Raw genomic sequence first — 26,826 nt, 5'->3', positions numbered from 1 at the left:
TCTATTTAGGCGTCTAATCAGAGATAAAAGAATAATAGCGGCTTCAGGCATAGTCAGTGTTCAAGGCTAATGAGATAAGAACAAATGTACGCAAACAAGACCATCCAATATTGTTAAAATGCTGTAAAACAAACACAGAAGGCCTGAAAATGAATTCTGTAGGTGATTTGTGCATAATCAACAACAATAACTTTGCTTCACAGAAGAATTGCCTCTGTCTGTTATTAAAGAAATTGTGACGTGCAGTAAATAAATTATCAGATAACAAAAACAGGAGTTTGCATAGGCTAAATATGTTGCAACCTGTTATGGCTGCAGCCCGACACCGGTACACCTATGACAACATCCAGCTCAAGTGCAGGGCGCGAAATTCAAAATCTATTTTTTTTTAATATTTAACTTTCACACATTAACAAGTCCAATACAGCATTTGAAAGATAAACATCTTGTCAATCCAGCCAACATGTCCGATTTTTTAAATGTTTTACAGAGAAAACACCACATATATTTATGTTAGCTCACCACCAAATAAAAAAGAGGACAGACATTTTTCACAGCACAAGTAGGATGCAAGTAGKATGCACAAGCCAACCTAACTAACCTAGAACCAACCTAAATAACCTAGAAAAAACTACCTCAGATGACAGTCCTATAACATGTTACACAATAAATCTATGTTTTGTTCAAAAAATMTGCATATTTTAGCTATAAATCAGTTTTACATTACTGCTACCATCATAGCTACAGTCAGAAATCGCACGGGAGTAGCCAGAGAAAATACAGACACCAACGTCAACTACTAATTACACATCATAAAACATTTCAGAYKAATATATGGTGGATAGCTAATGAAAGAGAAAGATCTTGTGAATAGAGCCAATATTTCCGATTTTTGAAGTGTTTTACAGCGAAAACACAATATATCGTTATATTAGCTTACTACAATAGCTAGCACACAGCAGCATTGATTCTAGTCAAACGGTAGCATAGCACAGTTCGACAGATATATGAAAAAGCATCCCAAATTGGGTCCTTATCTTTGTTGATCTTCCATCAGAATGTTCTCAGAGGGGTCCTTTGTTCAGAAACGTCTTTATTTCAATCCAGAACGAACAATTTCCCTCTTGAATTAGCAAGCACACTGGCAGTGCGACGCTAACCTCTCCATCTTGAAAAAAATCTTGCGTCGCATCACGTCTAAAGTCCAGAATACATTTCAATAATATAATTAAACTATATTGAAATAACATACTTTAGGATGATATTGTGACATGTATCAAATAAAATCGAAGCCAGAGATCATATTCACCTTTAACGAGTGTTTTCCAGGAGCCGAGTCCAGGTCCTACTTCGCGCCCAGAAAAAAAGATAAAGTGCGCACACCTCACTCCAAGAGGTTGTGTTCAATCCCAGGACGAGATAATCAAGTCATTTCTGCTCTCACTTCCGCATGACACCCAGAGGAAGGCGTATGACGTGTTTCTACAGTCCTAAGTGACATGCCCTTTTATAGACAAGGTCTTGAAGAGCGACATCGATTTTGGAAATCTCACTTCCGGATAGGAAATGGGCTGTAAAAATAGTTCTGTTCCACTTAGAGAAATAATTAAAACGGTTTTAGAAACTAGAGACTGTTTTCTATCCAATAGTAATAATAATATGCATATTGTAAGAGCAAAAATTGATTAAGAGGCCGTTTGAAAATTTGCACATATTTTCCAGTTTTTCAATACGCCCCCTGCAGCCATAACAAGTTTTAAGAAATGATGTAAGTGGGAATCTTACCTAAGGCTACGTCAGTAAGTGTGGAGGAGGAGACCCCTGCGTCGTGTCTGCTTTCAAAAGGCTTGTCACCTTAAAGTAAAGCTTTGGCTGAAAGGTATTTCAGCATCATGCCTACATATTGACAAGCGCTACTGTAGGTCAGGGAAACTGTAGCTCTACAATATTAAGTGTCCAATAAGCCAAAGGCATGCAGTGAGGCCTCAAGTTGTACCCACACACATTTGCAAAGACATCACGCACACAAACACGCTCCAGGGTTTTGGCCTTAAAGCCACTATGACAAATAGTTTTTGATTGCAGAAGAAATACTGTGGTCAGTTCTTGACACTGTGTGTGTGAGAGGGAGAGATAGATCTATGATGACTAGGGCCATGCTTTATGGGCTATTTTTGAGGCACTTTGCTTTTACCAGCATTTCTAGAATGATTCACTAGGTTTGCTGCAGCTAGAAAATCATAGGAAATATTATTTCATTGACACAAGCTGTCTCCAATCAATCAATATATGTCTGGTTGTGCACTTGTGTTTTTGGTGGCGGGATCTTCTAAGCCAGGGGATGTGTAGCTCTATGAATCTTAATCCTAATCACACAAAGGCAGGGAATGCCTTAGCTCAAGCTGATCCTCTCCAACGGACTCAGAAGCTTTAGCAAAACATTGTTTAATTAGGGGCAGGTAACCCATTAAACTCTTGGGAATTGGCCTACATGAACTGTCACTGGCATTAAACAAAGCATGTGTGTCCATCTATGTTGATAATTCAACCATATACACGTCGGCAACCACAGCTAATGAAGTCACTGAAACCCTTAATAAAGAGTTGCAGTCAGTTTTGGAATGGGTGGCCAGTAATAAACTGGTCCTGAACATCTCTAAAACTAAGAGTATTGTATTTGATACATATAATTCCCTAAGTTCTAGACCTCAGCTGAATCTGGTAATGTATATTGTGGGTGTTGAACAAGTTGAGAAGAATAAATTACTTGGTGTTACCTTGGATTGTAAACTGTCATGGTGAAAATATATAGATCCAATGGTTGTAAAGATGGGGAGAGATCTGTCCGTCATAAAGAGATGCTCTGCTTTTTTGACAAAACACTCCACAAAGCAAGTCCCGCAGGCTCTAGTTTGATCTTATCTTGATTATTTTCCAGTCATATGGCCAAGTGCTGCAAAGAAAGACCTAGTTAAGCTACAGCTGGCCCAGAACAGAGAGGCATGTCTTTAATACTATGCTATCCATTCTCTCTTGGCTAAGAGTTGAGGAAAGCGTTACTTCTTGTTTTTATAAGAAACATTAATGTGTTGGAAATTCCATATGTTTGCATAGTGAATTTACACACAGCACTGACACACACACTTACCCCAACAGACATGCAACCAAGGGTATTTTCACAATCCCCAGGTCCAGAACAAATTCAAGAAAACGTACAGTATTATACAGAGCCATGATTGCAAGGAACTTCCTTCCATCTCATATCGCGCAAGTGAACAGCAAATCTGGTTTAAAAAAAGAAAATAAAGCAACTCCTCACGGCACAACGCTGCRCCCCCATGTGACCTACTTATTGTGCGTATGTACTGACATGTGTAATTGATAGATGAACACACATACTGTATGTTAATCTTTTTATATGTACTGTATGTAAATTGTAAAGTATTTTGTCTGTAATGTCATTTGTTTCATTACGTGTCGGACCCCAGTAAGACTAGCTGTCGCCATTGCCGTTGGCTAATGGGGATCGTAATAAATCAAATCAAATATGGATAGGGCTAAATTGAAAGGTTTCTTACATAAGAAATATGGAAAGCCTATGCATAACCATGGTAGAAATTTGGAGATTGAAGATTATGGGGAAATTATTAGATCAAAGGTGAGGACACAACAGTTCACCTGACACAAAACAGAATCCAAACTTTACACTGTTGATTTTATGTGCATTTTTCATTTACTGTACTTTTCATTGAATTGGTTGATAACCAAATCAAAAGATACTCTGGATACATTCAGTAAGATGATAAGAATATTCTTGGATAATTTGGAGTAGGTGCAACATAAAATGAAAAAACAAATACAAGGGTTTGAGTGAGAAGTCAAACTGGTGTCTACAAGTGGCCACACCTCTCCAATGTGTGCATAGTTCCTAAGTATTTCCAATCCACTGTTATGACTGAAAGAAGAGTCTTCAACTACAAGGTGCTTTTTTTGAGCTCTCCTAGATGTTCCGTTGAGGAACTAGAGCAGGTCTGGGAAATTGTTTTCCATGGAAGGCCGCATTAGAAACATTTTTGACATCGCGAGCCAAAATCATATTACAGGATTACACATCATGTGTATGACTGTGTTGACAGATATACCTACTGTAAATCACGTCCACTGTGTTGACAGATATATCTACTGTAAATCATGTCCAGATATGCTACTTATTTTACTTTTTTAACATTTATAGAAATAAACCACATCCATGTTCTACTTTGTTAGGTATTTTCATTTTAAAAAATGTAATGAACTACACGGAGGGAAAAGTACACTGTGCATTCAGCACCACGGACAGCACTCTTGTTAACGGGTTTGCACAAAAACACAAGAAAGAGAGAGCTCAACATTACATTTAAACTACTCAATCAGTGTGAGGAGTGAAGTCTCTGATGGGCATTGACTAGAGCAGTGAAGTCAGGTATAGTTTCTGACGTTGCTATGGGCAGGATTGCTGAGAGGTGAGAGTCAGTAAGAGATGATCTGTGCCTTGACCTGTTATATTTCATCACTGAAAATGTCTCTTCACATACATAGGTTGACACAAACAGTACAAACATCTTCTGAGCATGACTCCTAATCTTTGGACAGTTTTGTTCATTGAGAGATGCATAGAACCTCGTCAGTGATACTGTTTTGAATAGTTCTCCAATCCCTGCATCAGATTGAAGATCTATAAACTCAGGTTATAGGTCAGTGGGAGCGTTACCCACATTGAAGGTGAAAGGAGAGGAATCCAACAGCATGTAATTTTCCAATACTTTGAAATCCTCAAAACGACGAGAAAACTCACCGTTCAAAGCACGCAGAAGCAATGTATACTTCTCCCGCTGTCCATCTGATAGGGAACAGACTAGTTGTGTCAGAAGGTGGGTGAGATTGTTGGCTTCTATTTGGCGAGTCAGGAGGAGTAATCTTCTCTTGAAGGCTTTGACAAGGTTGTACATCTGAAGTGCAAAAAGGCCCTTCCCTTGTAGTTTGGATATTCAGTTCATTCATGAGGACCATGATGTCCATGGTGAAGGCAAAATCAGACAAACATTCTTTATCTTGCAGTTGCAAAAACTCAGCAGTCTCTAACTTCAGGTCCCACACCCTTTTAAAGCACCTTCTCCAAACTCAGCCATCTCACGTTTGTGTGGTAGGAGAGATCTGCATGACCTGACTTTTTCTCTTCCAACAGGGAGACAATCTGCCTGTGGTTTGAAGATGTTGCTCTTATGAAGTTTACCACTTTAGTGACTGTATCCACAACATGGCTCGTTTTCAGAACACATTTACAGAGCACCTCCTGATGAATAATGCAATGCAGGAAAATCATTTTCCGATCTGGGTTCAGCTCATCTACTTGGTCTTGTATCCTTTTCAAAAGGCCAACGTTTTTTCCTTTCAAGTTTGGGCACCCATCAGTGGTCACACTGGATAACTTTTCAAAACTCAGTCCCAGCCTTGCCACACACTTATTAACTTCCTCCAATAAATATTTCCCTGTGGTTGTGCTCTTCATTGACTGCACTGAAGCAAGCTCCTCTGTAATTTCAAAGTCTGGGGTTATGCCTCGAAAGAATATCAACAACTGCGCCGTGTCACGTGCATCACTGCTCTCATCCAGGGGCAAGGAGAAATAGGTGAAATCCTTTACCTTGTCTTTCAACTGTTGTTCCATATTCTCTGCGATGTCCTCAACACGCCATGTCACAGTTCGTCTTGACAGGGAAATATTTTAAAACAGCTTTTTCTTTTCAGGGCAAAGTATTGCTGCAGAGTCAATTAAACATTCTTTAATGAATTTGCCCTCAGTGAATGGCTTGTTATGTTTAGCAACTTTGTGAGACAGTACATACAGTTGAAGTCGGAAGTTTACATACACTTTGGAGTTGGAGTCATTAAAACTATTTTTTCAACCACTCCACAAATATCTTGTTAACAACTATAGTTTTGTCAGATCGGTCAGGAAATCTACTTTGTGCATGACACAAGTCATTTTTCCAGCAAAAGTTTACAGACAGATTATTTCACTTAGAATTAGAAGCACAAGCATMTCGCTACACTCACATTAACATCTGCTAACCATGTGTATGTGACCAATACAATTTGATTTGATTTGAGAAGCAGATCGTAATTTTGGTTCGCAAAGAATGGAGTCATGAGTGCACTCAGATGCGTGGTCAGCGGCAAAAAAAAATCACAATAGAGCAAACAGACTCATTTGGTTCAGGGCAACCCACGGTATAACACATTTTATCTTGTAACTGTACATCAAACATAATGATCATAAACGTTGACACTGTATATTACATAAGTTTTATGATATGGAAATGTGAAGTGCACATTTGGACTCACTGGTATTTGGCTTGCCTGTATGACAACGCTGTATTTATTATAATACTCAATTGCTCATTTTTGAAAATACATCAAGTCCTCCTAATTTACAGCATTTCCCTCACTCAGACAACAAAACATTTGCAAAAGTTGCCCAATTAGCGGGATGCACACGGTGCTCAGATTCAGAATGGCTGTACATCAAAACCAATACAGAGCTGTGAAGTGGAGACCCTAAGCACTAGTTCGAGTCCCGGTCAGGGCTATCCCCCGAATTCACTACAATATACTTCCATAGTTGGTTTAATTGCCTCCAATGTATCCATGTTTAGCTATAACTTCCTAGTACAATGGAGATGGTAAAGAATCACTGATCTAGAAATAGCATTCCATGCCAAATAATAGGCTTTGTGTGATTAAGAATCGCAGAGCTACGCCTCCCCTAGCTTAGACACACGACCAGATATTGATTGATTGACTGATTGAAAATTAAGGAACATTTCCTAGGATGTTCTACCTGCAGCAAGCCGAGTGGTTAATGCTGGAAATAATGGTAAAAGCAAATTGCCTAAAAAAAATCCCAAAAAGCATGGCCCTAATAATGACCTCTTGTCCATCTTTGTTATGTCCACCTACGGAGCCATGGCAGTTACCTCAGTGTCCTCTGGGCTTTGGCCCTCTGTGACCCTGTCATGCATAGTCCTGACTTCAGAGATAGATCACAGTGGAGCTGAATAGTGTTAATTTCTCACCTTCAGGGTAATAACTTCAAGGAATTTGAATTATCTTCTCCCCTTCAACTTAAACATTATAATTGTAATGCATATCTTTGCCATTTCAGATCAAGTATCTAGCCATTCCTGATAAATAAATTATATTTTTCTTTGCTCTTTCACTCCAAAAAAAGTTGACTTTCGGCTACAGAAAAGGGGTATGCTTGCTCACACAGGTTCAAAGATCAATGATCAGGTTAATCTTATTGTCATTAGTGTAATTTCATACACCTTGAAGGGGACCAAATTTGATACAGTATATATGTAATACTGAGATATCCTCCATGAGCTGCAATGTCATTCGTCTTATTTCAAATTAACATGAACATTTTAACAACTTAAAAACTGACGCAAGCTGAGAATGGACTAAAATGTTGCACGCACTATGTATGTTTCACATTTTGTAACATCACCGCAGCTACATTATACATCAAACACACATATCAATGCAGCATGTAAGGTGTTGGTACCATGTTTCATGAGCTGAAATGAAAGATCCCAGAAATGTTTCATAGTCACAAAAAGCTTATTTCTCCCAAATGTTGTGAACAAGTTTGTTTACATCCCTGTTAGTGAGCAAGATTATCCATCCACCTGACAGGTGTGGCATATCAAGAAGCTGATTAAACAGCATGATCATTACACAGGTTCACCTTGTGCTGGGGACAATAAAAGCCACTAAAATGTGCAGTTTTGTCACACACTACAAGCCACAGATGTCTCAAATTTTAAGGGAGCGTGCAATTCGTATGCTGACTGGAGGAACGTCCACGAGAGCTGTTGCCAGAGAATTTAATGTTAATTTCTCTACCATAAGCTGCCCCCAACGTCGTTTTAGAGAATTTGGCAGTACATCCAACCGGCCTCACAACCGCAGACCACATGTATGGCGCTGGGTTGGCGAGCGTTTTGCTGATGTCAACGTTGTGGACAGAGTGCCCCATGGTGGCGGTGGCAGCTACGGAAAACGAACACAATTGCATTTTATCAATGGCAATTTGAATGCACAGAAATGCCGGGATGAGATCCGGAAGCCCATGGTGAGGCTTATTTTTTTTAAGGTACTATATCTGTGACCAACAGATGCTGTCACGACTTCTGCCGAAGTCGATGCCTCTCCTTGTTCGGGCGGTGCTCCGCGGTCGACTTCGCCGGTCTTCTAGCCATCGCCGATCCATTTTTCATTTTCCATTTGTTTTGTCTCGTTTTCCCACACATCTGGTTCTCATTTCCCTCATTATGTGTTGTGTATTTAACTCTCTGTTTTCCCCATGTCTTTGTGTGGTATTGTTCATCTGTTTTTATGTATGCGCACGTTAGGCTGGTTGCGCTGGGTTATGTTCAACCCGTATTTGTATTTCGTGTTCATTTGTGCCGTGTGTTCTTGGTTCACCAAATAAAAGGCTCCGTTTTGCTACCAAGTATCTGCTCTCCTGCGCCTGACTTCCTACAGCCCTTCCCACATACCTTGACAGATGCATATACTGTAAATTCTTTTGGTTACTTTTTCCACATATTGTTAAYTTACATCCTTATTCTGGAATAGATTATTATTTTATTTTTTACATCAATCTACACACAATACTTGATAATGACAAAGCGAAAACAGATTTTTCCCCCCCTGCAATTTTATTAAAATTAAAAACAGAAATAACTTATTTACATAAGTATTTGGGGGGCTCCCAAGTGGCGCAGAGGCCTGAGGCACTGCATCTCAGTGCTAGAGGTGTCACTACAAACACCCTGGTTTGAATCCAGGCTGTATCACAACCGGCTGTGATTGGGAGTCACTAATTCGACCAAATAAAGATATAAATAGCCACTAACCAAGAAACAACTTCATAAGATGACAGTCTGATAACATATTTATTGTATAGCATATGTTTCTTTAGAAAAATGTGCATATTTCAGGTATAAATCACAGTTCTACATTGCAGCTGCAATCTGAAATAGTGCCGAGGCTGCCAGAATAATTACAGAGACCAACGTCAAATACCTAATTACTCATCTTAAAACATTTCGGAAAAATACACAGCGTACAGCAAATGAAAGCCCAACATCTTGTGAATCCAGCCAATATGTCAGATTTTTTAAGTGTTTTACAGCGAAAACACAATATAGCATTATATTAGCTTAGCACAATAGCCAGAAACACAAGCAATTTACCAGCAGCACAGGTTAGCGATCGTAACAATACAGCAAAAGATATATAATTTTTGACTAACCTTCATATACTTCGTCAGATGACAGTCCTGTAACATCATATTACACAATGCATATAGGTTTTGTTCGAAAATGTGCATATTTAGCAGCACAAATCGTGGTTATACAATGTGATSAGTGGCAACAGGTCATGCATTCTGCCCGGCGCCATCTTGGAAAGGCACCTAAGTTTACGATTATTTATCGATTAGATTGACTAAAAAATACAGGTTGGACAGCAAATGAAAGATGCATTAGTTATTAATGCAACCGCTGAGTTAGATTTTTWAAATTAACGTTACTAGACATACAGTGTGCGTTACAGCCAGACTAGTGCCGCAATAATGGCGGACAAATGCGTTTACATTTTTCCACATAAATACGGAATAACATCATAAATAGCTCTTACTTTTGGACGAGCTTCCATCAGCATCTTGGGCAAGMMGTCCTTTGTCCAAAAGAATCGTTGCWTGGTTGTAAAACGTCGTCTTCAACTTCGGAATTAGCAGCTAACAWTAGCTATGTGGCCACAACATMCCCAAATSRRCAAAYSGCAATACTAAGGAAATTCCGAAAATAGCAATATACTCGCATAAACTGATATAACTCGGTTTAAAATAACTTCGTTATGATGTTTCTAACACCTATATCGAATTAAATTACAGACGGATATAGCTAAGGCCGATAACTGAGCGTTTCAAAATGCCATCTTGAGGTCTTGCTTTGCGCAATGACGAACGACAAGAGCTCACTTCGTTCCTTGGCCTTTTATAAGCTCTATGAACTACGTAGACACTCCATTCCACTTCTCATTGGTTACTGACATCCAGGGGAAGGCGGGTGCAGTTAATGTCCACCCATAGGATACATACAGAGCTTTAAACTGATCTGAGAACAGAGCCTCGTTTTCAGACCTTCGCAGTTCCTGTCATGGATTTCGCTGCAGAAAGAGTTCTGGTTCACCCACAGACATAATTCAAACGGTTTTAGAAACTAGAGATTGTTTTCTATCCAATAGTAATAATAATATGCATATTGTACGAGCAAGAATTGAGTACYAGGCAGTTTAATTTGGGAACGATAAATGTCCAAGTTGAAACAGCACCCCCTGTAGTGTCAAGAGGTTCTTAACTGACTTGCCTAGTTAAATAAATACAAAATAATTCAGACCCTTTGGTATGAGACTTGACATTGAGCTCAGGTGCAGCCTGTTTCCATTGATTATCCTTAAGATATTTCTACAATATGATTGTAAATTCAATTGATTGGACATGATTTGGAAAGGCTCATACTTGTCTTTATAGAGTCCCACAGTTGACAGTGCATCAGTCAGAGCAAAATCCAAGTCATGAGATTGAAGGAATTGTCAGTAGAGCTCCGAGACAGGATTGTGTCGAGGCAACAATCTGGGGAAGAGTACCAAAAAATGTATACAGTTTTGAAGTTCCCCAAGAACACAGTGGCCTCCATCATTCTTAAATGGAAGGAGTTTGGAACCACCAAGACTTTTCCTAGAGCTGACCGCTCAGCCAAACTAAGCAATCGGGGGAGAAGGGCCTTGTTCAGGGAGGTGACCAAGAACCCGATTGTCACTCTGACATAGCTCCAGAGTTCCTCTGTGGAGATGGGAGAACCTTCCAGAAGGACAACAGCACTCCACCAATCAAGCCTTTATGGAAGAATGGCCAGACGGAAGCCACTCCTCAGTAAAAGGCACATGACAGCCCCCTTGGAATTTTCCAAAAGCCACATAAGGACTCAAGATTCTCTGGTCTGATGAAACCAAGATGGAACTTTTTGACCTGAATGCTTAGCGTCACGTCTAGAGGAAACATTGCACCATCCCTACGGTGAAGCATGGGGGTAGCAGCATCATGATGTGGGCATGTTTTTCAGTGTCAGGGACTGGGAAACTAGTCAGGATCGAGGGAAAGATGGACAGAGCAAAGTACAGAGAGATCCTTGATTAAAACCTGCTCCAGAGTGCTCAGGACCTCAGACTGGGTTCAAAGGTTCACCTTTCCACAGGACAACAACCCTAAGCACAACGCCAAGACAACGTAGGAGTGCAGAGAATAATGGGAGAAACTCCACAAATACAGGTGTGCCAAGCTTGTAGCATCATAGCCAAGAAGACTCGAGACTGTAATCGCTACCAAAGGTGATTCAACAAAGTACTCAGTAAAGGGTCTAAAAACGTATATAAATGTGATATTTCAGTTTTTATTTTAAAACATTTCAAAACATTTCTACAATACTGTTTTTGCTTTGTCATTATGGGGTATTGTGTGTAGATGAGGGAAAAAAGTACTTAATACATTTGAGAATAAGGCTGTAACCAAACAAAATGTGGAAAAGGTCAAAAGGTCAACATTCAGGCATCAGCGGGCTCAGGACCTTGTGTAAAATGCCTCCCACTGGGCACATACTGGTTGAATTATTGTTTCATCGTAATTTGTCAACGTATTGTGACATTGAATCTATGTAGGAAAAAACTTTGGGTTTGAAAAAAGTAATCAACGTAAACTACTGTTTTGAGGTTGAAAGGTCAACCACAGAATTATGTCATCATGGTAACCAAACTTCAACATAGAAAACCTTGTATTAAATATATTGAGTTTGTACATTTAAAACAATGTCAGATTTTCAATGTTAAATCCACTATAAGCAGCACCTCCTACTGGAGAATTGATTTATCTACAGCTCCCATCCAGGGTTTAAACCACGCCCAGCCCTGTTTAGCTATGATATTTGTCACTGACTATTACCAATGTGCTAAAATGAAAATGATTGTTGAGAGATCACGACTTACAAACTCAATAGATTCATTGTTGCTATGGAAGTCATTTCAAAGGGTAGGTTTAATAGAGCAAATGAGATGTGACTATACTTTATCACTCATATCAATGATGCTATTGCCTATATAGCATTTACAAAGTCATCAACAGCTATTGTTTCAATTCAACCCAGAATTCAACTAAAAATAGACAATAAAATAGGCCTAGGGTTTCAACCCTTAAAATGTATTGATATTGTGATTTTGAATTGTGTATGGCTGTCAACACAACCAAATATCAGTATTTAAAGGAGTGGCTCATAATTTAATATGTGCCACTGACTTAGTCTAGCTTTAATTCCAGTGTGTCTATAAATTAATAAGTGATATGTTGGATTCAGGTCTCCATTTCAACCAAAAATCTAAGCTGAAGAATAAGACTAAATGCACTTTAAATAAAGTTTGACATGATTTCGTTTTATTCTTTGACTTAGTCTCCATCTCATCCAAAAATCTAAGTCAGTGGCACAGATGGTATCTTCTGCTTGGAGAGTTCTATCTTCAAAGGTTGACATTTGGTTGCGGTAACAACCAAACACAACTCAAAATCACTTTTTAAATACAATACATAATGCATTAACTTGTCAGCAAGTTACCAAATTATATGTTGGATTCAAGTTTCCAACTCAACAAAGAATAAAAGAAGAAAAAAATAGGATTAAGTCAGTGGCTCAGATGGTACTATCCAAGCAGTTGATACATCTCCTTCAAATGTTGATATTAGATTGCATTGTCAACAAAACACAATTAAGGCTATCTTACAAACTAATGTAACATTCAACCTTAAAATGAGTAACATCCATGGCCACATTTTAAAGTTACTGTAACTATAAACACAAATATTACCCAATTATCCATTTTGAAAGGATGTGGTGTGCCCAGTGGACTGTTTGTGTGTCTGCTGCTGGACTGCTAGTCTGATTGGCTGTAGTAGAGAGGGTCGAGAGCATCAAGTTCCTTGGCATCCACATCACTAAGGACTTAACAGGGTCCGCACACACCCGCACAGTCGTGAAGAGGGCACGATAGTGCGTTTTCCTCTAGAGGAGGCTAAAAAGATTTGCCAGGGGCCCTCGGATCTTCAAACAGTTCTAAAGCTGCACCATCGAGAGCATCTTGAATGGCTGCGTCACCACTTGGTATGGAAAATGCACCAACCTCGACCGCAAAGCGCTACAGAGGGTGGTGCAGATGGCCCAGTTCATCACTGGGGCCTAGCTCCCTGCCATCCAGGACCTCTATATCAGGCTGTATCTGAGGAAGGCCCGAAAAATTGCCGAAGACTTCAACCACCCAAGCCATAGATTAATCACTCTGCTACCATCTGGCAAACGGTACTGGAGCATCGGCTCTCGGACCAACAGGCTCCGAGACAGCTTCTACCCCCAAGCCATAAGACCACTAATTAGCCATAAGACTGCTAAATAGTTAATTAAATGTTTACCCGGACTATCTGCATTGACCCTACAGCGGTTCGTCCTTTAAAAGTTGCGAGCTAACTCTGCGGGACTTAGAGGTACCCAGCGTCACGTCTACATTGCTCCAGACCAGCACAAGGGGGAGTTAGAGCACTCATTATGCATTTGGGTCCCAAGGTTTTTATATGACCAATCATATCGAGTATCAATGACGAATTTGATGCGAGCCACCCGTCCCTGGTGACTTTCTTCAGCAAAGATGGCTGACAAAACATTCCGGGGGACAGCATGTAGTCATCATGCCAGGTAGTCCTGAGGCATGGTCCTAGGGCTCAGGTCCTCCGAGAGAGAGAAAGAAAGAGAGAATTAGAGAGAGCATACTTAAATTCACACAGGACACCGGATAAGACAGGAGAAGTACTCCAGATATAACAAACTGACCCTAGCCCCCGACACAAACTACTGCAGCATAAATACTGGAGGCTGAGACAGGAGGGGTCAGGAGACACTGTGGCCCCATCCGATGATACCCCCGGACAGGGCCAAACAGGAAGGATATAACCCCACCCACTTTGCCAAAGCACAGCCCCCACACCACTAGAGGGATACCTTCAACCACCAACTTACCATCCTGAGACAAGGCCGAGTATAGCCCACAAAGATCTCCGCCACGGCACAACCCAAGGGGGACACAACACACATCTCACTCATCATATGCTACTGCTACTCTGTTCATTATTTTTARTCTTAGTATTATCTATCCTGATGACACGTCATTTTACCCTGCCTTCATGTATGTACAGTGCATTCGGAAAGTGTTCAGACTCCTTGACTTTTTCTACATTTTGTTACGTTACAGCCTTATTCTAAAATTGATTAAATTGTTTTTCCCCCCTTACCAATCGAAACACTAGCCCATAATGACAAAACAAAAACAGGTTTTTAGAAATGTTTACAAATTAATAACAAAAAAGACATCTATCACATTCACCCAAGTATTCAGACGCTTTACTCAGAACTTTGTTAAAGCACCTTTGGCGGCGATTACAGCCTCGATTCTTCTTGGGTATGACGCTACAAGCTTGGCACACCTGTATTTGAGGAGTTTGTCCCATTCTTCTCTGCAGGTCCTCTCCAGCTCTGTCAGTTTGTATGGGGAGCGTTGCTGCACAGCTATTTTCGCGTCTCTATATAAATGTTAAATCGGGTTCAAGTCCAGGCTCTGGCTGGGCCACTCAAGGACATTCAGAGACCTGTCCCAAAGCCCCTCCTGAGTTGTCTTGGCTGTGTGCTTAGGGTCGTTATCCTGTTGGAAGGTGAACCTTCGCCCCAGTCTGAGGTCCTGAGTGCTCTGGAGCAAGTTTCCTTCAAGGATCTCTCTGTACTTTGCTCCGTTCATCTTTCCCTCAATCCTGACTAGTCTCCCAGTCCCTACCACTGAAAAACATCCCCCACAGCATGATGCTGACACCACCATGCTTCACTGTAGGGATTGTGCCAGATTTCTTCCAGATGTGTRGCTTGGTATTCAGGCCAAAAGTTCAATCCTGGTTTCATCAGAGCAGAGAATCTTGTTTCTCATGGTCTGATAGTCATTTAGACGCCTTTTGGCAAACTCCAAGCGGGCTGTCGTGCCTTTTACTGAGAAATGGCTTCGGTCTGGCCACTCTAGCATAAAGGTCTCATTGGTGGAGTGCTGCAGAGATGGTTGTCCTTCTGGAATGTTCTCCCGTCTTTACAGAGGAACTTTGGAGCTCTGTCAGACTGACCATCGGGTTCTTGGTCACCTCCCTGGCCATGGCTCTTCTCCCCCGATTGCCCAGATTGGCCGGGCGGCCAGCTCTAAGAAGAGTTTTGGTGGTTCCAAACTTCTTCCATTTAGGAATGATGGATGCCACTGTGTTCTTGAGAAATTTCAATGCTGCTGAACTGTTTTGGAATCCTTCCCCAGATCTTGAAAGTGCCTCGACACAATCCTGTCTCGGAGCTCTACGGACAATTCTCTCGACCTCATGGCTTGGTTTTTGCTCTGGCCTGCACTGTCAACTGTTGGACCTAATATTGACAGTTGTGTGCCTTTCCAAATCCAATCAATTGAATTTACCACAGGTGGACTCTAATCAAGTTGTATAAGCATCTCAAGGCTGATCAATGGAAACAGGATGCACCTGAGCTCAATGTCAAGTCTCATATCAAAGGGTCTGAAAACTTATGTAAATATGCAACCATTTCTACAAACCTATTTTCGCTTTGTCATTATGGGGTATTGTGTGTAGATTGATGAGGAAAATGTTTTATTTAATCAATTTTATAATAATGCTGTAACAAAATATGGAAAAAGTGAAGGGGTCTGAATACTTTCGGAATGTACAGTACTGTGTCTACCTTAAAATACCTCGTATCCCTGCACATTGATCTGGTACTCCCTGTACATAGCTTAATTCTTGTGTTTTTTATTCCTCTTGTGTGTACTATTTTTACTTGTATTTATAATTTTTTAACTGCATCGTTGTAAGCAAGCATGTCATGGTAACTTCTATATCATTGTATTGGGCGCATGTGACAAATAAAATTGATTTGAGGGTTCAAGAACATCAGGTGAGGGGTGACAGGGTTGGTGCATGTGTCAGAGTGTGGGTAGAAAAAGTATATGTGTGTGTGTGTGTGTGTGTGTGTGTGTAGGATGTGTTTTGTGTGTGCGCGTGTGAACACACTAGCATGTGTGTGTTTAGAGGGTTAGAGAAGACCCGGCAGGGCTGGTTAATTATAGAGTTGATGTAAACTGGCAGCTTGATGGGTCCTAAATCAGGCAGGTACAAATATGCAGTGTACTGTCAGCCATTAATGAGCAGCATTAGGTTATATACATGAGTAATGAATAAACAGACACTGGGAGGGTTTGCACAAACTCATGTTTAGAATCAGAAATGAGCTCAATTTAACCCCTGGCTTCTCCCATTGGATCTCTGCTTTCACAATGGACACAGGAGGTGGATTGGGTTAAGGAACCAACCTTTCTAGAACAATTATTGCAAATTATTGACACATTAAAGCTGTGCAGTGCCACCATGTACTTAATTTGACAGGCCCATTAGCCTATACTGGATAGATAAATATTTTTTTGTGGCCAAATTATTTTTGTGGAAAGTCAAACCCTAAAGAGACTTAATTGGACATTAGCTGCAATGTAATATGATAAAATGTGATAAGATGCCTTTATTGTCCACTCACGTGGTATTAAATCTTACCCAGATCAGCATATCTAATTGTAATGCAACAAAACACGCTTCAACAAATGCAACCAACACATTCACATATTTCTCTCCCATGACGTTAAGTTGCCCTAACAGTACAGAATGCAGGAAACGTACGTGATTGTTAGGTTGTCTTGTTAATTCAAGATTGCTATTGTTATTACTGAACATTTAAATTATAGAATTCAGATATACAGTTGAAAATATATCCTGAATATAAAACAATAGATGGACACTATGTGGAGGATAACATGTACTGTTAGAATGACTCATCAACTTAAGACAGAAATAAAAGAAAGAATGCAGACTTTTATTAATCAACACCCAGGGCACTACATATTCGATCAGCATTACCTTACCTACGTCAACCTACATTTTACGTCGTAGTCATATAGTTTCATGAATAATTCACTATTCTTTATCACCTGAAAGTGTTTTTATTTATTTCACCTTTATTTAACCAGGAAGGGCTCATTGAGATTTGAAATCTCTTTTTCAAGAGCGTCCTGGCCAAGATGAGCAGCACCAAGTAATTTGTCACGTCTGCTCCTGCTCCTCCCCTCCAGCGTACGACGTCGCCAGAGTACTAACCACCGGTCCTGGGATTCATCATTACGCGCAACTGTGAATCATTATGATTCACAATCAATCATTATGATTCACACCTGGACTCCATGACCTTCATAATTTCCTCCCCTTTATATGTCACTCTCCCAGCTTCACTCACCAGTTGGTATTGTTCTTGTGTATTGTGTTCTGCCTTTTGTTAGTGTCGTGTTCTTGGTTTTGTTGTTTTCTTAAAACGTTTCACCTGCACCTGCTTCCGACTCATCGCCCCATCATTACAGAATGACGACTCAACAAAGGGAAGCATCAGCTGCAGAGAAGAATGGGAGAAACTCCACAAATACAGGTGTGCCAAACTTGTAGCGTCATAGCCAAAAGAACTTGAGTCTGTAATCGCTATCAAAGGTGATTCAACAAAGTACTGAGTAAAGGGTCTGAATACTTACTGTAGGTAAATGTAATAATTCCATTTTTAATTTGTCATACATTTGAAGACATTTCTGAAAACCTATTTTGAGTTTGTCATTATGGGGTATTGTGTGTAGATTGAGGGYAAAAAAACAATTTAACAAATTTTAGAATAAGGCTGTAATGTACATCTTTTGGGGAAAAAGTTAAGGGGTCTGAATACTTTTCGAATGCACTGTACACAATTGTCTAACTCTGAGTCTTTACTTTTATCCAATGTCAAAAACATAATTTCAAATTTTGCTTCATAAGATCGAGCCGGTCGGTCACATATTGATCGACCAATGCATGTTACATTTACTTTTTCCTCTCCTAATTTCTCTGTCAATTCTTCATATTCTCTAATGAAAACGTGCATACCAGCGGATAAAACGTTACCCTAAATGGTCACCAGATACCGCCTCAAACCTTTTGCTAGTTTTCTGCAGCAAGAGGGGATGAAATATTAGCATTTTCCATAGATTACTTTTCAGAAAACCTTCTAGAAATTCCACAAAGATGTCATCAGTGATGCTCAAATCACAGAGAAAGATAAATTCAACTTCTGTTTAAATATTCAAGAAAGTGGTTGTTGATCTAAGTAAAACCAATGTTCTAGTTTAGATTTTTACATTGAACATGAAGGAAAGCTAGCTCATTACATGGGGAAAGGCAAAACACCGGCTAATAATTTGTCGTTGTTGAAGGAGAAACAGAAAAAGATGGACAGAATTAGTATTACAGGTCATACAGTCTCATTCAAATTGAGAATGAAGCGGGTCTTGATATCTATCTGTTCTTTATTCCAAGCTGTGACGTATCCAAACTGAAACCTAGCCACAACTCTCATCTTTAGTAGCTACTTGTTGGCAGTTGCTAGTTAGCTAGTAACACACATTTTTAGCTAGCTAGCTAAAGTTATATCCTGACAACATTAACGGACAATGTATTTTTGTTCTCAGCCATATATCAGACATTTTCAAAACTGATTTCAAGTCAGATAGCCTGCATTATTAGTTGATGTTGTAGTTGCTAGCCAAGCTCCAGGGTTCACGTCCCATCTAAGCAGCCGTACCTCTCTCCAAAGAGAGGATGTTGAAAAAAAAACTCAGGAACAGCCATGGCAGAAGTTGGCTAGCTAGCTATAACTTGACAACATTGACCCTCAACATACTTATTTCGTTTAATGATCTCAGTCATATTCACAATTCAATTCAATGCAGATGAACTATGACACAGGCATGAGCAGATCAGCTCCAAACATTCATAGTGCTACAAATAGAAATCGCGTCAACCCGACCTCTCTACTTTAGCTGCTAATCAAATATATGGTTGTCTAAAATTACATACAATAGCATAATGTTGTGACTGTTTTAGCAAACACAATTAGAACATTATAGCTACATCTATACTTACCTTCATCATCAGTACTAGGTGCTCTAACTCCTTGGTCATATTGCCAACAATCTCATCACAAAAACATACATAGGCAAGTGTCCAGGCAATGTTGTTCTGCACGACATGGCTGTTGACTCATTTTGCATTTAACAACAGTGAGGTCCTTAGCCTGACTTATCCTCACACTCTGGCAATTATGTGTCATAAACAACTTATTGAAATGTAATAGGCAGGTGATGAGACCAGTTACATAAAGTATTACGATACCAAAACATAACAATCTTTCACTCAAGTCAACCTAAACAACATGATTGTAATTGAGTAATGAACAACAGCAATTCACATGCAACAGAGAGGGCTATAGGGAACAGATTGTTAGAATTAAGCTGGGTCTTGCATTGAGTCGGAGCCTGTTGACTGGATCGGGTCATCCTCATCGTGGTAGACCAGGGATGGGCAACTCCAGTCCTCAGGGGACTGATTGGGGTCCCACTTTTTTCCACAGCCCTATAGCTAACACACCTGATGAAACAAGTGTGTCACAATCAGGCCCAAAGGACTGGAGTTGCCCATCCCTGTGATAGACTGTCACCATGGTCACCTGAAAAACATAAAAAGTGTTTTCAAACTGTAGCTACTCTCAAACTTCTTAAACAATGAATACTTTCATATCTAAGTGTTTGTGGTCGGCAAAGAAAGCAGAGCGGCAGCCTATTAGATAGCAGGTGGCTCCTATTGGAACTCTGGGAGGGTGTAGAGGAGCCGGTCCACTCTGGGGAAAGGAATGTCTTTACCCTGCCTGGAGAGGGGGAGAGAAGTTAGAGTGTGTGTGTGTGTGTGTGTGTTTGCGTGTGTTTGCGTGCGTGCGTGCGTGCGTGCGTGCGTGCGTGCGTGCGTGCGTGCGTGTGTGTAAATGTGGATGAACAAATGAGAGAGTATATCTATGAGAAAACACAATCTCACACAGATGCATTTTTAAGAAATGTGTTAATGCATCCATGTATTGATGTATGTCTGTGATTCCTCTTGTGACCAGGCATGTAGGTAGGTCCCTCCCCGTTTGGTCCCGTGTTTGTCTCACCGTGTGTGTAAACGTACCCTTTACAGTCAACATGGTGTGGGTGATGTGGATGCAAACCAACATGCTACTGGAAAAGGGGATATGCAGGTGAGCATTGCTCTGTGTCTTTCTGACCTCGCTGGAACCTTGTCTATCAGGCTTGTGAGTACATCTGTTGTTGAAGAACAGTAGATAAGTACAGCTACAGTACTGTAGCAGGTGTCAAAGCTGCATATGCTGAAAAACCTTGTTAGTGCATAGGTCAAAATAGCTTCCTGAATTTTCAGAGAAAAGCTCATTATTTCACTTAAAATATTTTTTATTTTTATTAATTTGTCTCTGCAGTGGTGTTTAATAGCCTGTGTTAGACAACGTGGTGGTATGTCTGCATTTCTAAGGGGTGTAAAACTTAGCTCTACTTTCCCCTGGGGACACATACTGTAGGCGGGCTTTGCAACTAACCCTCCCATGCCCTGTTATCTTTGGTGGATTTTTATCTTTGCCCTGTGAAACAGGAGGCATGATGATGGGGTTAGCAGGACAGACAGGGTTTATAGCTTAACAATATGGGCCTAACTGTCAGAGCTTCTGGTCTATTCCCCAAACCACCATTTCCCTGTTAAACACTGATGAATGTTATATTTTTTCATTCATGTCACAACCCTTTCCACTTCAATGTTTTTCTCTTGTCCTCCTTCTCTTACCCTCTCGGCCTCATCCTTCCCTCCTCCTCTCTCTCTGTTCCAGATACATAACTGGGAGGCACCATGTGAGTGAGTGACAATTCCTTGTGACTCTGCTCTGCCGGTGTTGCTAATGCTAAGATGCAGCCTGTTCTGTAACTGCCTCTGCTAATACTGCAGAGATTTGCCTAGGATCAGGCTCTCTCTCAATCTCTCCTTCTCTCTGCACTCTTCCACTCCCTATTTTGTGCATGCATTCTTCATTGCACTCTCTCTCTCTCTCTCTCTCTCTCTCTCTCTCTCTCTCTCTCTCTCTCTCTGTGTGTTAGGAGAGAGAGAACATCTTCCCAATGCTGGTGGAGCTAGCAGGTGCAACCTCGTCTCTCTCTCTCACTCCCCCTCCCTCCCTCTCTGTCTCTCTCTCCCTCTTCCAGTGTGCACTGTGCTCCGTCTATGCTTTTTTTCTCTCTCTCTCGTTTGCATTCGCTCTCTCTCAGCATCGGCAGCAGCAGCACAGGATAGCAACTGTCTACCTGACTAGAATACCAAAGCCACTGGTCTGCTAGATCAGCATCATCGTCTAAAACCAGAGGAGTGTCAGACTGTAAAGCTGCAGCGTCCGCGGTGGAGATCTCTAATCATCCGGTAGCAGTCCCTAATGGGACAGAAACCAGCCAAAACTGCAACATTGACTGGAGGGCTGCAATTCCTCATAGAGGGACCTGAGGTAGAGGAGCCGGGAGAAGAGTTGTACAGGGTATTTTCAACTGCTCCTTCTATCTTTCTATATATCCTTTAATGTCTTTTTCTGAGAGGATCCTTATCCTTTCTCTCTCTTCTTCTTTCTCTCAGTACGGGAATGTAGCTGGCGGATAAGGGCAGGTTTCTAGGTCTCTGCTGCATTAACAGGCAGCGCACAGAGACAGCAGGGCGCTGAGCGGACAGCTTGGGGAACCTGAGGAACGGGATAAAGCATAGCAAACGACAGATTTATCCACCCTTCTACCTCCACCACCCACCCCTCCTTTTCTCTCTGTATCTCTAAGCTCCAGGGTTATTTTTTCTTCTTGTTGCCATCAATTGATTTTGTATTTTTCCCCACTGGAGAATAGCAAGCAACTGAGTGCTGGGAGTGGGCTTGGTTTTTCTCCAAAACATAAAAGGAGAATCCCTTGTGAGCGGGGATGTTGTAGACAGCGGGGGTCTGGAGAGGGAGCAACGACACACCCAGGGCTGATCTCTCTTCTCTCTGATGGGAGGGACAGGTTTCTGGGGCTGGCTAGCTGACTCAGCTAAGGCGAGAGAAACCCAGGATCCTATCTGCCTTGCCTGCTGAGAGGCGGGAATCAGAACCACCCCTGCAAGTTTTTCTCAACAGTCCATAACGAAAACGCCCCATCTTGGAATATTGACGGTGGAAAAGAGAAAGGGTGCGAAATAGAGGTCTGGGTTTGATCAGTGCCAACAGATGAGTGTGCAGGTGCTGCGACAAGGTGTCTTCATAGACGGATTTACAGCTGTTTGTCTCTCACTGTCTTCTTTCTATTCTCCTCTTCATCAATTATTTTTGGATTGTCCTTGGAGTTGGAGGTCTGGGTTGCTTTTGGACAGGACTCAAACTGGACAAAAGATCATTCCACATCTACATCAGATTGTTCCACCTCTGTTGTGCGTCTCTGAGTTTGTCTGAGTGTTTGTCTGTACGTTTCTGTGTATGTATGTGTTTGTGACCATCTCATTGTGTGTGTTTCTTTCTCGATGTCCGGCATTGCCGGCTGCCATTCTGGCTCGTGCTTCCCATGCCTGTCATGCGCCTGGCCCCAAGATTAACCCTTGCTAAGCCGTGCGCAGGATGAGCGAGAGCTCCGGAGCAGTCACATCCGGGGCGGTGATCCTGGAGGAGTGTCCAGAGGGGAGTAGGGAGCGAGAGCAGGCCCAAGGCCAAGAGCCAGGGCCCCTGCGCTGTGGAGGCTGCACCGTGTGGCCACGCCAGCAGACATGGCTATGTGTGGTTCCTCTGCTCATAGGCTTCATTGGCTTGGGACTAAGCCTGATGCTGCTCAAATGGATTGTGGTGGGCTCTGTTAGGGACTACGTGCCTACAGACCTGGTGGACGCTAAGGGTATAGGACAGGACCCCATGTTTCCCCCCCATCTCTCCAAGCCCAGCACCTTCCCCAAGAACTCAGACACTACCACTACAACCACTACTACCATGGCAAACCCCACCTCAACCACCGTCACAGTGGTGAGGGGCAGAACTCGAACTGTTGTTGCACACCACCCCAGTGGCACCACTACTACCGCCAAGGTGGGTGGTGCATCAGGCAGCCAAGTTACACCTCGCAGCACCACACAACGCCAAGGCAACTCTGGGGGCGGAGGACCACAAGGCCCTGTTATTACCACAACCACCGCTGCGCCAGTTGCCATTTTTACCACCTCCAGCCCCTCTCCTTTTAACCCCACCGTGCTGCATGACTCCACAGAAATGTGGACACACAAGCACTCCATGGAGAGGCCTGCCACCACCCCCACACGGACCCATGTGAACCGAAAAACATGTAAGTCACAGCTATCTCTAATTCCTGCTTGGTTTTGGAAAAATCTAGAGAGTGATCACTATTTATTTTAATGTGTGATTACTCACAGACATTGGCTGTTTTTGTTTTTCAAATGTAGCATAAAAGTAAAATGTGCCTTCGTTGGGTGATTAACATCTGTTTATCTGTATCTTTTTTAATCAAGACACAAAATACCTGTGTAATAGAAGCTTAATCCTGAGAAGAATTGTTGTATAGTGTGGTAATGTGTTCTATAGCCGTTTTTACGACGTGAAATTCACAAAGGGAAACATTATTTTTGGATAAAAGACGAATATACTGCTGTTTTGGTTATGGCTGGTAACTCCCCCTATGGAAGGGTAGAAGCTGCAGGAATTAATGATCCAGTGTAATGGATTGATCTATTGATGGGCATCTGTATCGTTTGGTTTTCAGGGAAGTTTACTTTAAGCATTCTCGCCAGATTCCATTTTCTCTTTTACAAGCTGTAGGGGGAAATGTAATGTTTCCTCTAGATCATTTTTTTTGCTGCGGTGGCAAAGGAAGTGGGAGGTCACGGAGGCATGCGCCCCCCCCCCCCCCCCCAGGATTGTTTGTAGAAGGACGTTGAGAAGGTCCTCTCCAGTGACCTTTTTAAATGAATAAACATTCAAAAAATATTTGACCATAGCCCAGGGGTTGGCTAACCTGGTCCATGTTTTTGATTTAACCGACTTGGAAAACCAGGTGTGTTGAATTTAGGCATTGCACTGATCAATTAGCTCAGTTGGTTGCCTAGTTGGAACAAAATCCTGCTGTACCTGCAGCACTCCAGGAACAGGGCAGATGTGCTATTAGCAACAAGCGTGTTTTTTTTTCATAGAGCTTAGAGAAAATGCTGCAATTTTTAAGCACATTTTCTGCAATTCTACACATGATGCCATTAAGCTAACCTAACGTAGCAGGCATAAACGAGTGGTCAATTATCTTTTCTATAAACTTTGTCTGATTTTAGTCGTTTAAGTTTACACTGAAAGCGTTTTCTTTCCCGAAATGTCCCCCACGTGTGGCGGCAACAATTTAGCAGCAGCGGTGCGCCACTGCTAAATGAATACAGGAGAAACAAAGAACCATTCCATGTGTCATGATGAATGCACTAGAATGGCGTAATATTCTGCAACTTTGCCCCTAAGCAGAAAGTATGTTTTCATGTGTCTGATTGCCCGCATTTATTGGTAATGGCTTTCAGTAGAGCAAATCCAAATGAGATTTGAAGGGAATAAAAAGGGAGAAGTGTTTTTAGTTGTGTAGGCAAGCTGAATTTACAGGGATTGCTATTTGAAGACTATACATTCACATTTTGTTGAATTACTAAGGCTGGACTGGATTGACTTATCTTTGCCAAGCTTTCAATGAGCAAGGCCTCCAGTATGCATGTTCAGTATAACATAGTTGATTAGCCTATTTACTGTACTAAGACTGGATCAATCGGTAAACAACAATGATATGCTCTCCAAGTTCTATCCACCCTGCTGTCCTTGACTCTGGTCGTTGGATCACCATAGCCTATTGATTTGTGCAAGAGGGATTTTCCTGCAGTGATCAATCAACTTTGTACCTATGACTGCAGGCCTTCTGTTAATGCTGGAGCATCTCAAAGTGTCTGTGCCTCTGCAAGAGTAAATCATTTTGCAAAAAGTGTTGAATTTCATTCTCTGATGTGCACTCTTCCTTCTGCCATACTAACATATACACTCCTAGTAATTACCCAGACAGCATAGCTACAGCTGTAGATATAGCGGTACGATGAGAATTCGACAGCAGATGTCATCCAGCATATCTTAGTGTTGACCGATGTTATAGAGAAACAGTTATGGAATTTATTCCATTGTGCTCAAAGGCAATCATAAGCATTAGTCCAACAATAGATATAATTTCCCCATCACATTGTCTATTTTGATCCTTGAACTACACAAAGTTGAGCCTGCATCAAGTTATCAATAAATACACACTCAATTCCCTTGCCTGTCTACTGCTGGTGTTGTATTATTAAACATTCATTTATTAATCAACCATTTTAAGAATGCCATTTCGCGAGCAAGTGCTCCCGAAAACCGTTATGCCCCAGTGATGGATATCCCAAGGGAAATGTAACTTCTCCAGTATGCTGCAGCAGCCAACTGTAATCTCACTTGCCCTTCGCCCTATATCCAATCTTCCATCCTCTCACACATTGTTCGCAATTTCAAAAGTGCATCTTTTCCTTAATATTTAAATATGCTTTTTGTATATACTGAATTATCCTAATTAATGTAGTGCCTATCTTATCACACATTCATTCATTTAAACGGAAGGCGCTTACACTGAGAACTTCCACTCCACGCAATACTTTTATCCTTTTAGATAATACATTCTGAATGCGAATGTACATAAAACTATCAATACTATCAACAAAAAAGTCAGTGCAGTTCCTACACAAGTCTTTATCTGGTTATTTTCCAGTACTAGAAGGATGTTCTACTCCCAGAAAGACAAGACATGTTTCTAATGACTCGACTAGAAGGTGTGTACGTGTATATTTGCTAAGGATTACTTGTCCACTTGTCGGCCGGATGACCTCTTCCATGGAGGTCATCCGTTATGTTCAGGTGGCCTTTCAGCAGTAATGCAGTTTGAAAGGAATGTTACTTTGTCCTAGGCATTGAATATTGGATCAGGGTGTCAAGCAGCCATGCGTTGGCATCATTCACCGGCACTCTGCTAGATTGCATTTCACCCAAGCCAACTTTAATTCAGATGAATTTCTTATCACTCTGGTGGAGCAGCTCAACAGAATTGCACACCTATCAGTCACACCCATCATGCGGTTACAAGCATACCTGTAGTTGGGATTGTATTGATATTGTCACGATCGTCAAAGGGAGAGAGAGAGGACCAAGGCGCAGCGTGTGAAAAATACATCTTCTCTTTATTTAGAAGAAGAAAAACTAAACAAAACAACAAATAGACGAACGTGAAGCTATAAATGACTAAGTGCAAAAACATGCAACATAGACAATTACCCCACAAATGCATGATGCCTATGGCTGCCTTAAATATGGCTCCCAATCAGAGACAAATGAAAGACATCTGTCTCTGATTGAGAACCACTCAGGCAACCATAGACATACCTAGAAACATACACTCAACCATAGACATACCTAGAAAACATTCACTCAACACAAACCCATACACTAAACCCAACACCCCCTTTACCATATAACCACCCAAAACACAAACATT

At 41.3% G+C, this 26,826-nt stretch overlaps 1 protein-coding gene across 1 annotated transcript in view; it reads left to right on the top strand.

Moving 5' to 3' along the window:
• Positions 1-21,507: 21,507 nt before the first annotated feature.
• LOC111978446 (pro-neuregulin-3, membrane-bound isoform-like) overlaps positions 21,508-26,826 on the top strand; it is a 528,893-nt gene continuing 523,574 nt past the window's right edge. The window contains exon 1 of the mRNA XM_024008516.2: positions 21,508-23,565. Coding sequence (XP_023864284.2) covers positions 22,854-23,565 — 712 coding nt within the window. The 5' untranslated portion in view covers positions 21,508-22,853. The remainder of the gene's footprint in view (positions 23,566-26,826) is intronic.

The sequence above is a fragment of the Salvelinus sp. IW2-2015 genome, linkage group LG18 (assembly GCF_002910315.2).
Source record: "Salvelinus sp. IW2-2015 linkage group LG18, ASM291031v2, whole genome shotgun sequence".
Taxonomy (NCBI): Eukaryota; Metazoa; Chordata; class Actinopteri; order Salmoniformes; family Salmonidae; genus Salvelinus; species Salvelinus sp. IW2-2015.
This window is presented reverse-complemented; position numbering and strand designations above follow the sequence as displayed.